General features: G+C 47.6%; 1 protein-coding gene across 5 annotated transcripts in view; it reads left to right on the plus strand.

Annotated features, from left to right (window-relative positions):
• The window catches only part of LOC144931669 (arf-GAP with GTPase, ANK repeat and PH domain-containing protein 1-like), a 170651-nt gene that overhangs the window by 85923 nt on the left and 69693 nt on the right, over nucleotides 1-15035 (plus strand). Inside the window, exon 1 of one of the 5 annotated variants that reach the window (XM_078855818.1) lies at nucleotides 1661-5456. The exons of 2 other annotated variants lie outside the window; for them this stretch is intronic. In XM_078855818.1, the coding sequence (XP_078711944.1) occupies nucleotides 2771-5456 (2686 nt within the window). In that variant the 5' untranslated portion in view covers nucleotides 1661-2770. Of the gene's footprint in view, nucleotides 1-1660; nucleotides 5457-15035 lie in introns of those variants that run through there. 2 more of the 5 variants (XM_078855808.1, XM_078855799.1) reach the window with 2 other exon arrangements.

The following is a 15035-nucleotide window of genomic DNA, read 5'->3' on the forward strand; positions in this document are numbered from 1 at the left end:
GAAATAAAATGTGGATGCGGTATTACAATTATATCACAGATTAAAAAAAATCTTGGTCCGCCACACAGCCTGCTGAAAAACAACCGTAGTTTCCACATGATGTAGGACAGCTGATTATGGCTTTGTGTGCTGCTGCTGCTGCTGGGATGTGTGGGTGCATCTCCTCCCACGAATTCTCGCGCTGATTGCGCATCTCGCAGACCCTTACCCCCATGCGTGATGCGGAGACACTTTTTGTATTTTTCAGATGAGTCTCAAATGTTCAGTGTACAATTATAATTAGTGAAATACTGTGGGGCTTTTTTGTTCTTTGCCAGCCATGTAACATGATTATTTTCCATGACCTTCAATGAAAATGTATCAATGAAAGGTGAAATGGCGAATGAAATAAAATATAGATCGAGTAACGTACACGCGTACAGCAGTGACGTGCGGTGAGGTCAATGGCTGGGGAGGCACTGGCTCGTGTCAGAGCCAGATTCACACACTGAGGGGGGGCGTGTCCTCACTGAGGGGGGCGTGTTAGACACGTCCCCCTCAGTGAGGCAGATGTGATAGCTGCCTCCCCTGGTGCTTTTTCATTACAGTTTCATGACGAGACCAGCGAGCCTAAATATCTTGATACACATACGTGAAATAAGTTACCTGGAGTATGGAAGGCGAGGACATGAAATTAAGGGGTCTACAAACATTACATTGATGACATATTGAGATAGTAACAGACACGCGCTTATTGCCCGCGCTCCATCCAGTTACTGAGGGGTTGCGCAATCAGAGGGGAGGTTGAGCTCGTCGCTGCCTCACCTCTCGTCTCTTCCTGTATTTGCAGCGGAGCTCCGCAAATTTAGCGATTTTGACGGAACAAATACCAAATCGCGTGATTGAATGGCATTATTTTAAAAATGGCCTTGCGAAATTGGAAGCCCACTGATTTAAATTGCGCTGATTTTAACTGAACGTAAAAGAACCAGGTCTGCTTCTGTGGGATCTACACACGAAATCAAGCCTGTATACTATAGATGTTTTTTGTCAAGGTTTTTCTAACAATAAACAGCAGATGCGCAGCAACAAACAATCACAACATAACACAACAAAAGTCCGATCCCCTCTTCGCCTCCGTGTGTGTGAAAGTTGTTTTTGAACCGGTCCTCTCGTTGAGAGCGTTTGGTGTCTCACATCAATAGCTGTGAAATTGCTTGCTCGATCATGCACGGAAAAAGCATCGGAGCATTTGTCAAGGCAGAACGCACTGGGCATTCGTCAGCTGCGGCAATTCAACCGCTCGAACGTACACACACGTGACTCCTTTGGATTATATTATTTTTTGCAGAATGCTATGTATAAAGACCCTGGCGGATGGGTTCAAATTCATACCACGTGCCTGTGATATTTCTGCCTTGCGCAAGCTTTTATTCAATGTGTTTTTTTATTTTAATGGTCACGTCCTCTTGGCTTGCATAGGTTATTGATAGCATCCCACCCTGGTTTCCGGCGAGCAGACCGTTTTGTAATTATGGCATGCACAAGCGCTCTTGCCTTGCATCACCACCACCACCCACCCACCCACCCCTCCTCATGTGGCTGCCACTTGGTACAGTCCAAAGTGATTCCTCCCGGCCAGGATTAACCACAGCACCAGTTGTGAAATTTTGTTCCCGAGTAAGCAGCACAAGTCTACTAGATCACCCAATTTGTTCACCTTTTACCTTTATTTTTGTAGTTTCGCATGTATATTTAAACTTGCTTTTATAATTGTTTTCGTATTTATTTTGGAGCAATCGTAACGCACAGTGGGCGCACGCGATGAACGGATATTCTGACGTCCAGGATGCAGCTCACCTTCATTGGAGAGAGGATTTGGGATTCTGCCGATGAATGCGCTGCATTCGTCCGGGCCAGCTGTTGTGTCCAGCAGGAGGCTTGTACGCACTGCCCATGTCGATGGATCACCTCTACGCCTCGGTTTATGTGATGGGATGGCTTGAACCGAGCCACAGTGCTGCCTGCGCGCTGTAGCAACCTTTCAGCAAAATTTCAACAACAGCAGCAGGAACAACAAAGAGAGTGCTCGCGGGAAGCTGCTGCTTCAGCCTGGGAGTTACCGTCTGCCTGCGGATGTCCCATCCAGCACGGAGGAATCCGTCGAGTGCTCGGGGGGCAGCGGTTTTCGCGCGGCGGTGACAATGGTGTGCAAAAATCCATCTTTTTGAAACCGCCTCGCAGCACTGCGGAACCACGCGGAGACCCACCGTGGGTTTTTTAAACACCCATGGTTCCTGTGCGTGGATGCAGAGTCGGTCCCCTCGCGCACGTGGCGTGACATCGTGCTCATCGTCTGGAGAATAGATTTTTGTTTGCGCTGACGCGACGCGAGAATTTTTTTTTTTTCAAAGAGCCTCGGTCAATTGGTTCTCTCGACTTTTGCAGAGCGGCATGTACGTTCATGCTGGAAGAAGGCGCTCTTCAAAGCCGTTTGGAACATAGGCGAATGATTGTGTGCGATTTAGCATTGAGATGAAGAACAAAGGCACACTGGTCTCATAGAGTTTAGCGACACAGTTTGAAGAAGCGTTTTGTGAAGACATAAATCGAATTACTTGTCATTGCCTGAGGTAAGAACACAATAATTGCCTTCTTTTTTACGCGGTATTTTAACTATGCGCTGGTAAACGTCATGCGCATTGCTGGCTGAAGAACTTTTAGTGAACGTGTAAGCTGCCTCTTCTGGAGCACAGCCTGCCTCTGCAAAGCCGCAGCAGGTGAAGCCAGAATGTCGGCGACACAAGCAGATGGTGACGAGGGACGGATGGGCGCCGCGCTGCTCCGGGGCAGCTCGGAGGGCCCCCCCCGCGTGCGGCCCCCCCGCACAGGATCGGAGCCTCGGAGGAAAACCGTGTACCGTATCTGCGTCACAATGGTGAAACACGAATCCCTGGAGGAAAAGGGAACGGACGAGTGGCCTCCGGATGCCGACGCCACCGCCGTCTTTCTACGGACCGATGCTCTCAAGGGCGGCGGCTCGAGAGGGGCAGCTGTGCGCGACGAAGGGCGCGAGTGCACGGCATGTGCCTCCGCTGCCACCGCTGACGAGAGGGGAAGCTGCGAACGAGGAGAGGGCCGTCGATGGGAAGGATGTATCGACGGGGCCAGCGATGGAGTCTGCCCAGCGTTTGCAGCGGAGATTGGTGCTGAACACGGGAAAGTGCAGGCACTCGATTCACTGCCTGGAAAGTGCGTGGAGGAGGCGTGCGCGATCCCCGAGCAGGTGAACGTCAGAGAGAGAGTTAGCGTTTACGAGCACATTGCCGACGGTGCCAAGGTGGGATCGGCAGGTTCAAAGGGACGTGTCGCGGCGCGCCCAGAAAAACACACGCACGTGCGGGAAGTGGACAAAACCCTTGTATCTGCAGAGAGGAGCTCGCTTGTTGTATTAGCCACGGGAGAGTGGCCTGGAGAGCGTTGGAGTAGTGAAGTGGCGTCGCCAAACTTAAAGGGCCACGATCAAAAGGCCGTGTGTGAAAAGGCTCCTGTAAGTTTCGCTGTCAATCATGGTCTAAATAAGCATACGGAATGTTTGACGGGACACTCTGTAGACACGTTGAGCTTCTCAAACAAGGGTCAGATTTCCAGCGCTGATCACAGCTGCTCACCTATATCAGCATTGGCTAATGAACATAATGAACATGGACCCGGCTTATCTGGCAGCAGAAGCTGCTCCAAAGTTGGGATCAGGTGCAGCAGGGCCCAGATACGAGATTGTAACGTGAGAAAGCGACCTGCCAGTGCTTGTGCATTGAGCACATTCGAAAGCCAGGGTACCAGGGCTAGGGATGCCACGATGTCAGCAGGGCTGCAGAAAGTTGAATGCCAGAGGAAAGTCAAGAGCGCCTGTGGATATATTTGTGTCGGCAGAGGATTGGCGGTGGACGGGTCGCAATATCATAACCTGGTTTCGAGTGCGAAAGATGCAGATAAATGTCTGTGTGCCCTTAAGGTTGGTCCCTCCAGAGCGAAATCTGAAGCGCGCTTTCGTCACAATGTGGCGGATTTGGCAGAATTGTGCTCGGCACAAGAAAATGCAGTTAATGATGCCAACAAATTGGCTCATTCCAAATTGACTAAAGCGGACAATGAAATAGGAACAGCCGAAACGATGGCTGTCATGCCCATTGGCCAGAGCACCATGCAGGGGCAATGCATTGTTGGTAACACTGATAAGCAACCTGTGAAAGCTGCTTCTGCAACAGCAGCCTCATTCGATGATATGCCACAGCCATCATGTACAGCGAGTGCTCGGAATGTTTCGAGTAATGAAGAGAATAGGTCCGTGCTTAACAGTGATATGCAACAGAGCCCAAAATCGAATCGGGGTATAAATCACTCCATTTTGAAAAGAGAAGATGCTTTGGATAGGCCAGGCAAGCCAGGGGACAAGGCTTCACTTCCCGGTGGAAGCGGAGTGGATGGATCCTTCACTGCCACAGGATCCCAGACTCCGTGCGCACCCATCACTGAAGACAAATCGACATCAGCAGCTGCTGAAAGGCTCATTGAAGAAACGTTGCAGGGAGCACGCACAGATTTTAAATCACTTGAAGATGACTCGACTGGCCCAGACATGCCTGGCACAAGTCAGAAAAGGCCCACGAGTCTGCTCTTGCCAGGCGCCATGGGCTCAGGCAGGAGGGAGGTGCTGAGTGATCTGGATTCTCCCCTGTGCCGTGACGGGCAGCCACTGCAAGTGCCGTGTTCCCTGAGCAACGACCTGCAGAAGCTCACTCTGCCCAAGAGGGAATCGGACCATTCAGTGAACCACAAAAACAAGTTTCTCACGCCTTCGAAGTCAACTCCTGGACGACCACAAAAAAGCTTCAGCTTTCGGCTGCTTGGAGGGAGGGATGCGATGGTGCAACGGAGAGCGGAAAGCCAAGACAGAGCAGAGCGGCACTTAGGTAAAACGTGTCAGGTGCCCAACTTGACAAAAGGAAGGTCCGTGGAGAGGAAGGTAGTGCCGACCGTGCGCCTTCACGAGAAGCGGAAAACGGTGGATGTCGGGGAGGTGCTCTCCAAGACAGACGGGCTGCTTCTGCTGCTGCAGGGTAACCATCAGCCGCACATGCAGCCGGAGCGTGCGAGCCAGACTCCTCGATCCGTCTCCAGCGAGGAGGACAACGAGATGCCTTCAGCCGGACCGGGAGTCGCAAGCACCAACCCGCCCTCGCCGATGGAGAAGGCCGGTGCAGATGACCCGCACAAGCTGCGCAGGTTTTTCAGCGGTATTTTGGGACAGAGAGACTCCGGGTCGCACCTCTGGTTCGGTCTTATGAACTACCGCGTGGACGAGAAAGGAGGGAAGGCCACGGCTGAGGAAGTGGTGGACCTCGATAGAGGCTCTGAGCCGGAAATTCGCATTCACTTGGACAGCATCAGCAACCCCGAGGGCAACGACACGAGCGGTGAGTTTCTCCCAGAGCCTCTCTCTGTGTGCATTAATATGCATTGGCTGTTGCCCCTTTCCCCTCCATGACGTCCGCCACAAGAGCAGGTAACATACGGTCATAATGAGGATGCCTTAATGGGAACGACTCGCCAGTCTGCCTGCTCCGGGCTGATTCTTGGAGTGGAACGGTACTAATTCAGATATTCACGCTGCTGTCATGTTAACGTGCACGAATTGAACAAAACAAAATGTGTAGGCCAGCTGAACATCTGCCCAGTTTGTGCTGGGCATTACAAAAAAGTGTGCAGTCTTGCATAATCCTTTAAGCAAAAAAAAGTAATCTAGGTCACCCCACGCGTCTGACAGCAGTGACTTGCATTTGCTTAATATAAACAGAAGAGTGAAAAGCGTTGTAGTTTCGAAGCTGGCTTAGTAAAAAAAAAGTTATTGTGCGCTGTGCAGTTGAGAACACATCTGACGTTCATGTCATTTTCCCCTGGCTTTTGCTCAGCCCCTCGCATCCCAGAGAGCCGCCCGTCGGTGGGTCCCCCATGCCCTTTGTCAGTGCGACCCCATAGGACCACAGGCATTCTCATTTGCCCCGATGCCCTTCCCGTGGTTAATGAAATCCAGGGCGTGCATATCCAGGTCCTTTAGTTGACAATGGCACCACGAAGCAAAGGTCAGACGTGCGGCAGGAGGTGTGGCATCAGGTGCCTGAAGGAATGGCACCGACCGAGATAAGCCTCTTAACGCGTGCGCCGAGGTGTCTCCCTGTCAATTTGCCGGGTTGTTTGGCTGCAGTTGTTTGTCTTGGCTTCACTCAGAGGGGCTAGGTTGACGCAGGGAAAAAACGCTTCTAATGTGTGCCTTACATCTCTCCTGTATTGGTAAAATCAATTAGGGCATTTGTATTTTACTGTGCTGACTTTTTTTAATGTAGAAAATTTACCTAGGTTTCATGTTATTAAATTCACCCTGCTTTTTTGTAATGTGGCAATTGGCCAATTCTACATGTGGAAAAGTAATTTGCATCGTGAAACGACTGCGCTGCTGAGAGATCGTTAATCCAATGTCATCGGAGGACATGGCATGTAATTGCGTGCATGTTGCTGCACGTGGCCATGGTCAGCACAATAACAGGAGCAAAATCTGATGACAGCGCTGTCTTCGGATTCCTCCTTTTGTTCTCTGCACTGCTGTGCTCCATTTCTCTGTGGTCCCTGTGGAGAGGACAGCCAGGTAATTAAAGTTGTTTGGGGGGCCTTGCCTTCCATCACTGTGATGGATGTTTGTCATTTAGCTTCAGCCCTGACGTGGGTACACTTTTGGTGGCGCTGAAGTGAAAAAATGGGCTCCACGGGTCCACTTGAAAGTGTACCATGTGTCCACAAACCGCGACATTAAAGAAAGCTTTTGTATTCCCCGCTAGATCCTTTTTTTGTATGAAAAATATATTTAAAGAACGAAAAATGAATACGGCAAAAACCCCAAACCAAACAAGCTTTAGGGTTTTAATGAAACACATGCCTGTGTGTCGCCGCGTTTTGGAGTATTTGTTGCGTGAAATGTATGCGGTGTATAGGCTCTTGAGCAAACAGAATGCAAGGGAAACATGAAAGACTACGGGGAAGGTCGTTTTCTTTCAAGCGATGTTAAATATGCGATCTGAAGGAGAGCCTTTCTTGGGGCGCAGCAGTGCGTGACCTGGTGTCTGGCCAGAGCCAGCCCTTTCATTCGCAGCCGCTGGCTGAAACTCCGCGCTAGCACTCACTCTGTCCGTGCCAGAATAATTAGCGAGTGCGAGTAGCGGTTCACGGTTGTGGAGGGGGTGGTGCTGTGTGATGGGTGACATGACGTGCGCTGCTCGATTGTATCCCCTGTTATGGAATGATGGCTGGCGACGGCACAATTTGTCTGTCCCGTGGCCTGTCGGCGCCATTATGGGCACCAGTGCAAAATGTCAATACTGAGTTTAATAGCAAGGAGTTGTCGATTTGATTTATTTCTCTTTTGTTCACTATTGGAGCTTTTTGAGTCTCGGTGAGGTAGTCGGACTTTTTTTTATTTGACAAGAAGTCTAATTTGTGAGTGAGATCTGGGGGAGTAGGGGGTCAATACGAGAACGCAGTGCTTAAGTAACTTCCCAAAGACATTTGGCAAACAAACAAATCCAAAGGCATTTTTAAAAAGTGCCTGATATATAAACTCTGGGGCGAAAAACACTATTAAAATGTTAAACATTATTACATATTAAATTGTTGTGCTATAATTGCATGATTAAAATGTCAATTAGATTTTTTAAAATCAATTTTACGTGTCTCATCATCAACTTCTATAACATGTAATTTATTTCCATTTCATGGGTTACACATATATTAAATACACCCGTTGTTTATTATCCACGATACTTGCTAATTCGTATGTCGTCACCGTGCTGGTGTGACTTTCCATGGAAATGCGTGCCTCCTCACCCAGCCGATCAGCCTCCTCCTACTCCTCACCCAAATTAAACCATCAGGTCACTTGTTTAGGTAAACAGCTCACACCAAGGGGATTACGGCTACTCGTTACCAAGAACAGGCAGTGCATGTGCGCACTTTCCACGTCAACTCCACTCAAGTGAAATGTAGATGGGAGCGTGTGTACGTCCGAACCATGGATACGGTTTATACGCAGGCTCGTGCGCCCTCCGGCTGCAGCACGAACGCGTGCAGACAGCACAACAAACGCGCGCCTCAAATCGCCCTTAGTGTTGAGGTGCTTCGCACGTCATCGTTGAGATGTTAACTACTTAACCTGGTATGCAGGAGGTTGTGGGTTTAATCGCGATCCTGACGTCTGTATATTTGGAGTTTGCATGTTCTCCCCGTGGTGACGTGGATTTTTCTCTGGGTCCTCTACATTTAGAATCAACATGCGTTTATAGTATTTAGCTGCTCTAGATTTCCACGTAATAAGCCACTTCGTTTAGCTTCTGAACAAGAGCTATATAGCTCAGTGGGCCTTACTTGGTAAAATACAAAAAAAATGTTTAGTTTGCAGAGGTGTGGACTCGAGTCATGTGACTTGGACTCGAGTCAGACTCGAGTCATGAATTTGATGACTTGCGACTCGACTTGGACTTGCATAACAATGACTTTGTCCCACCTATGAGATGTGGACTCGAGTCATGTGACTTGGACTCGAGTCAGACTCGAGTCATGAATTTGATGACTTGCGACTCGACTTGGACTTGCATAACAATGACTTTGTCCCACCTCTGTTAGTTTGTAATCATCAGCGAGCCTTGCGCTTGTTAGAGCTCGCTGGTAATTAAAGCGTGGCTCGACTGCTCCACAACTTTCAATCCGCGCATCCGTCGGGTGTAAACCACTCGTGCTATATGTACGTCACTGCTGAGGTGTTAGCAGTGTGTGTCATTAACTGTACTTTTTGTGACATGTGGTTTGGGTCACATTATGCAGGGGAAATGAAACCGTTCCCGAAGATTATGTTAGCAGGCGCAGGGTTTTTTTTTCTGTCAGCAGGTGTAATTCCCAAGTCTCTCTACCTCATCTCATTTAAATGTATGTGAACCAATATCGACCATTTTTACAGTGGTTTTTATAAACTAAACTGTATGCTTTGCAGTGCGTTTTTGTCTGTCTCTCTGCGTGTGCCAGGTGTAATATTTACTGCAGTAGGCACAAATTATGGCATATTTTCTGAAATTGTTTGGCAGATGTCAGTCGCTCTGAGTGCCATGAAAGGAAATATTTGCCCTTCTGATGTGGTCGGTAGCATTTGACATGAATTTGCAATTTATCGCAAGGCGCTTCGATGACGGAAACATATAATATTGTGCTGTAATATTGACATTCAGGTACCAGCATAATGGTTCCATAATTTAACATTTTCCAACCTTAACACTTGACGCTAATGAAAAGGAATGACCCTAGGCTTGCAGAGAGGGCTTTTGGCGCATCCATGCGGCCTCCGTGAGCTGCCCGGAAATAACACATCACACAGTCTCTTGACGTCCTGTGGAACGGTCGGAATGACTCTGGCCCGCCAGGCATATTTTCCGGCGATTAGCACGTGGGGTACTTGTCTGTGTGGCGGCAGTGCCTGTGTCAGTGTCAGCATGCGTCTGTGATTGCTTCTGCAGCTGCGGTCTCTGCAGGTGATGCAGCACTTACTCAGGTTTCTGAATCGAAAATTTTCCTTTCTTCAGCTTGTAACTGTGATGCAAATGCTTCATATTGACGGTGCTGCTCAGACACGACTTTCAATTTACGGATGGGTGAATATGAAGATTAACAAATATAACACGTTTTTTGGAACTTACATTTTTTATAAATATGATTTACTCCCGAGTGAGGAAAGGGCATGATCGTTGCTTGGTGTAAAAAGCCTTGCTCATAGTATACATACATTAATGCACAAGTGGTTCTTGTTATCCAGCACCAATATTAATGTTATTTCCAGGAGCAACACATTTAAGTGGTCGCAGCCAGGTTCTATAATGATTAGAGTGGCTGTGGGCAGAGCTTTCCTTGACGAGGCCCAACCGACTGATTGTCAAGATGGGACGCATTCAGTGATAAGCGAGCATGTTGTCTCTCACCCACACACGCCAATGCCCTTGCCACTGACGCATATTGGACAGACACCAGACCGCAAAGAACAGCCACGTTCCCTGACACATTTCCCCCGCGGACGACTATTTAGGGCAGCAGGAAAACGCATGGGCCATCGTCTCACCGTGCAACGTGAGCCGATTTGGCGTGTCCACTTGTGCTACCGCAAGGTTAAAAACGGCGTTGAAATGTGGAGCCTAGTGTGAAATTGCCCTGGGAGTGACCACAGAAAGAGATCTTGATTCATCGTCCATTCGCTACGCACGTGACAAAGCATGTACGTTTGAAAGCGCTCTGTACCAATCGCAATTTACTGCAAGGTGGAAATAGGCGAATGGGCAGCGAGTATATGTTGCTAGGGATGGGTTGTGGTGATTTTCTGGATTCTAAACTGAGGGGTTGTGAGTTGGTGGCAGTGTAAGAATGGGTGGCGGAGATCGAGTGAATTCTTGGAACAGTGGACTAAGCCGACACCTCCGTTCCCTCGTGTTTTTGGACTTTGCCTGGGAAGCTCTGCTGATGCTCATGCCCACGGTGGTTGTTACACCCTCGAGTGCATGCGTGAGTCGGAGATATTTTCCCTTCTTCTGTCATGTCCTTTCCTCATTATTTATGCACCATCCCCTCTATCTTTACCATTTCTGTGCTCATGAGGTTGTATACTTTTCGTGGCTTTTGTGTTTTGTAAGGCATTTTTAAATGCTGTGGATTTCAGCGCCGAATAAATACATCCAAATCCGCCTCCTTATCCCTCCTGAGCAGAGGGGAAATGCGCGAAGGCGAGGCGATGCAAATTTGCCATGCCACCATGAAATGCCATCTCCCCAGAGATACATTCACCTGGGGCCTGGGATCCACACACATGGAGGAGGGGTTGATGCCTGATCTGCAACATAGGTGCGTGAGACATCCTCTTACAGTGGCACTGTGGTACGTGGCAGGAGGTAGTAGACAAGGCAAGTCGCTGGTGTATTTGGATTCCTTGTGTGCACACGTTTTATGTGAGCGCTCCGTCTACTTTCCACGTGAAATCTGCTAAATATGCTGAGCATGGTACAACAGACACTCATTGAGGGTCTGCTGGACAAATGAATACATATATTTTTTACGTGTATAGGAAGAGTTCATTTATATATGACATTGAGGACATGTGTGGAATGTATTACTTTCTAGAATTATGGTTCCGACAGAAAAGTAACCTCAGTGGGAGAAGAACACAGAGAATGACAACCGCAGAACTTGAAAGCATAGGTGAAACCGACATGGGTCGAAAGAAGTCCAACCCCGTGTGCTTTTTCTAACATGAGTTTGGGCGAAAATCTCTGCTCTGCGTGATTTCCAAAGGGATTATTTGTCTCGTGAGATGATGCCGATAGCACCGCAGGAATAACATTGTAGATAGAAGACCCCAAAAATGTTTTCAAGAAACACGTGTGAATTATATCAGATTTTCAAACATATGTTTTTAAGCCTCGCACACTTGTGCTGATTTTCACAAAGCGACGCAGGGCGTCAACAGGATTATTATTTCCAAGTGCCCCCTCGTTCCATAGCGGCGATCGTTATAGCTCGGCGCCTCGGTGAGCGTCGGTTAAAGTAAGTGTGCGGCGACAGATCGATGTGGCAACTGACGGTTACATGACTTCCGTGCGGAATGAACGCATCGCCGCAATATTCGCCAATCGACTTGAATGCCACGCCACAATCAGGCTCTCGGTACGCAGGCAAGTTCCTGTCACGCTGCCATCTCCAGAAATGGCACTATGTGACGCTACAGAGGAGTGCCAACGTTTCGACTCGCTGCGGCGACATTGCAGATTATTCAACCGGAGGATGGGGGGAGTGACTTGCCCATCGTACAATGACGGCTGTTGCTCTGCGTATATATCTCCACGGCTTTGCACCAGGCCTGAAACACAGCGGTAAATGAGCGGCGATCATTTCGCGAGAGTGCGATGCACGCGGGTTTCCTGATGTGCCACGCTTGGTCTCGCGGGGGGGGAGGGGATGGGGGCCCTACCCGCTAGCGGCATGGTGCCGCCAATTATTGCACTGTGTAACAAAAAATAATTATTTTTTGTTCCTGGGTAGTAAGTGTTATTTTCCAATTGCTTATGCCTCAAAAGTGCAGAAAATGGCTATTATTCCCCACAAACTTTGCTTTTGTGACCAGGACAGTGATATTTTGAAATGTACCTATTTTCAATGAGAAAACGTGTGCATTTGTGTCATTCCTTCACGTAAAGTCCTGGTCAACTCAGATAGTCGGCCAACACAACAGTTAACACTTTACCTGGTTGATCAACGTCCTTCCAAAGATTGGTAAATTTGTATTCATCTTCTTGGTTGAAGTCATGTCTGAGTTGTGTGGAAATCCTCCCCGTTGCATTACATTTCTAAGTTTGCTAAGTTTGATCTTTTTTTTTGTCTCTCTTTCACCTTGTTCCATCTCGCTACATTTCTTCCTGCCTGAGCAGTCCGCCTGCTGTATTTTTTTCACCTGGAGACGATTATTGCTTGTGTTGCGATCGAAACGTCGTAATCTATTAGTTATTTTTCAATCTACGTGACTCTACCGAAAGAAGCAAAGAGTATCTTAACACCTGTTTTGTTGCCAGAAAAAAGGGGAAAACCTATTCTCATAAATAGCATTACACTGGTCAACACACTTTTTCTGGCATAAGGTATGCCAACGGTTTTAAGGTAATTTTGGGGTGCTGATTCCAAATCTGTCTATCACATCAGGTTTTTGAGATATCAAATATTGCATTTTCAATAAAAACTGCAGAAGAAAAATATTAAATAAATGTGGATATCTACATAAAATGATATTATAAACACACTATCCTAAAAATACAGCACCATATTTTAACACTAAAGCAGTCACTGACTCGCAACAACTAGCAATCATAAGTGACAGAGATAATTTCGGGTAAAATCAATGAAAATGGGGTATGCCGATAGCATAAAAATGAGATGTGATAGAGCAAATCTGAGATCAGATTTGGAATCAGCACCCTGAAATTAGTCTAAAGCAGCCGCAAAAGTCCAGGCCAGAAAAAAAATGTTTTTTTTTTTACCAGTGTTATTAGTGTTTCTTTGATTAAAGTGCAAGCAGTTTTATCACAGTCAGCTTTCATTCACAGTGAGTGTCATCATGAGCAAGAGGAAGGGTGGCAGTGGTTACTGAATACATCAAAACACTCGTCATTGCCTGGAGAGGAGAGGAGAGCAGAGGAAAGGAGCAGATGTGACTGCAGAGCAGGGGAGAGGAGAAAAGATGACCAGAGAAGAGAGGAGAATATAGGACCAGAGGAGAGAGGGCTGGAGGGGAGAAGATCGGAGAGCAGAGCAGAGCAAACTCCCAATTTACTTGTAAATATGTAGAAATAAAAACAACAATTTGCTAAACCTTGGCCACAATATCTGGACTTGTCTTCATGTAAAAAAGGAATAGATTTCTGTTCATATTATTGTGGTTATGGTTGTACTTTATGAATCCAAAATCTCTGCCATGACATATAATGAAACAAGAAAATGTAAAAAAAAACAGAGCAATGTAATACAATACACTATTAGACATTATTGTAAAAACTAAATAAAAGTCCATCCCATGTGTTAGTGCATTTTTTTATATTTTAGGCAGGAAATTCGTTTTCAAATGTAGATTTTTTTCTGGGCGGGGGGGGGGAACCCCCAGATCCCCTAGATCCCCTGGAAGATTTTGTCCCCCCCAATGTTGACTCCATGGCTACGGCCTTGCCGTGCAGGTACGGCAAAGGGCTGCCACGGCTCCTCCGTCCTGCCACTTTATTAATGTTCCGTTGCTTCTGTTGTGTACACACGGCGCATTCGTGTCTAGGTCTGCAGTTTTTATTTCGTGGGCCACCGAAGCACCCCCCCCCCCGCCGCCGCCCAGACATAGCGAGGGAGCTGCACGCGGGGACTGTACGCACAGTCTTTGTGTCTACCGCTGAGAACAACGAAAAATTAATGTCAACCACCAATGTCATTCTTTTCTCAGCTTGTTAAGCCTCATTTTCTGGCATTCATGAAGATAAGACTGAACATGTTTGTGTCCAATCTCGCGACGGACCACGGCGACACGACGTGACAATTTGTGAAATGACTGATGGCGAACGGGGGACATCTCCCCGAATTCCATCGTCAGCTGCGGCCTCTGTGTGTTTGTTTGGGCAGTGAGATCTCATCACAAACAAGAAAGGGAGGATGACTTGCATCTCACAATTGAGTGATGGCCTGGGAATCGGTGGTAAAAAAAAATAGACAATTTGAGAACAAGAGTACAGGGAACTCTGCTGTGGCCATGATTTATACAATGGTCATTGTCGTGGTTATGCTATTTTAATCATGATGGTAAAGGATGAAATTCCATCCTCATTAGAGCCTGGAGATGTAGCATATTCACAAGTTGACATTCGCAATGCATTGAGAAGCACGGAATTGTAATTTGGGTGAGGATAAATGAAGAGTTTTTGCTGCACAAGTCATGGGTGCCTAATCGAGGGCTCCTAAAGCGAAGACCGCCAACAAAGCTGCATATTTCTTCTTGGGACGTTGCTCGAAGGAAGCCGCAATACCACGGATCGCTGGTGTGGCATCGAGTGGCCAGTCTTCAATGTGATGCATCTGACAGAGAGCAAGTTGCTCAATATGGAGTTTCTCAATTCATAGGCACGTCGCCCAGGAGAAGAAAAGCATCCGCTGATGTCACAGGGTGCATCAGGAGTGATGGTGGTATCCATCTGTGTGGGTCAATCATTACCGACCTCGTCCAGCCCCCCAGAATCGATTCCTGCATCACCAATTTGGCTCAACAAATAGTGGAAATTCACCCTTGTCTTGTTTAACTGCTGCTCTGGGTTTTCCTTAATGAGTAAATATGGGCCAACTTTTCAGCAAACCTTGTTTGGGCAGCCTTAACAGTGCGGAAACTTTCTTGCAGCGCAGTG

This window comes from Lampetra fluviatilis, chromosome 1 (assembly GCF_964198595.1).
Source record: "Lampetra fluviatilis chromosome 1, kcLamFluv1.1, whole genome shotgun sequence".
Classification (NCBI taxonomy): Eukaryota; Metazoa; Chordata; class Hyperoartia; order Petromyzontiformes; family Petromyzontidae; genus Lampetra; species Lampetra fluviatilis.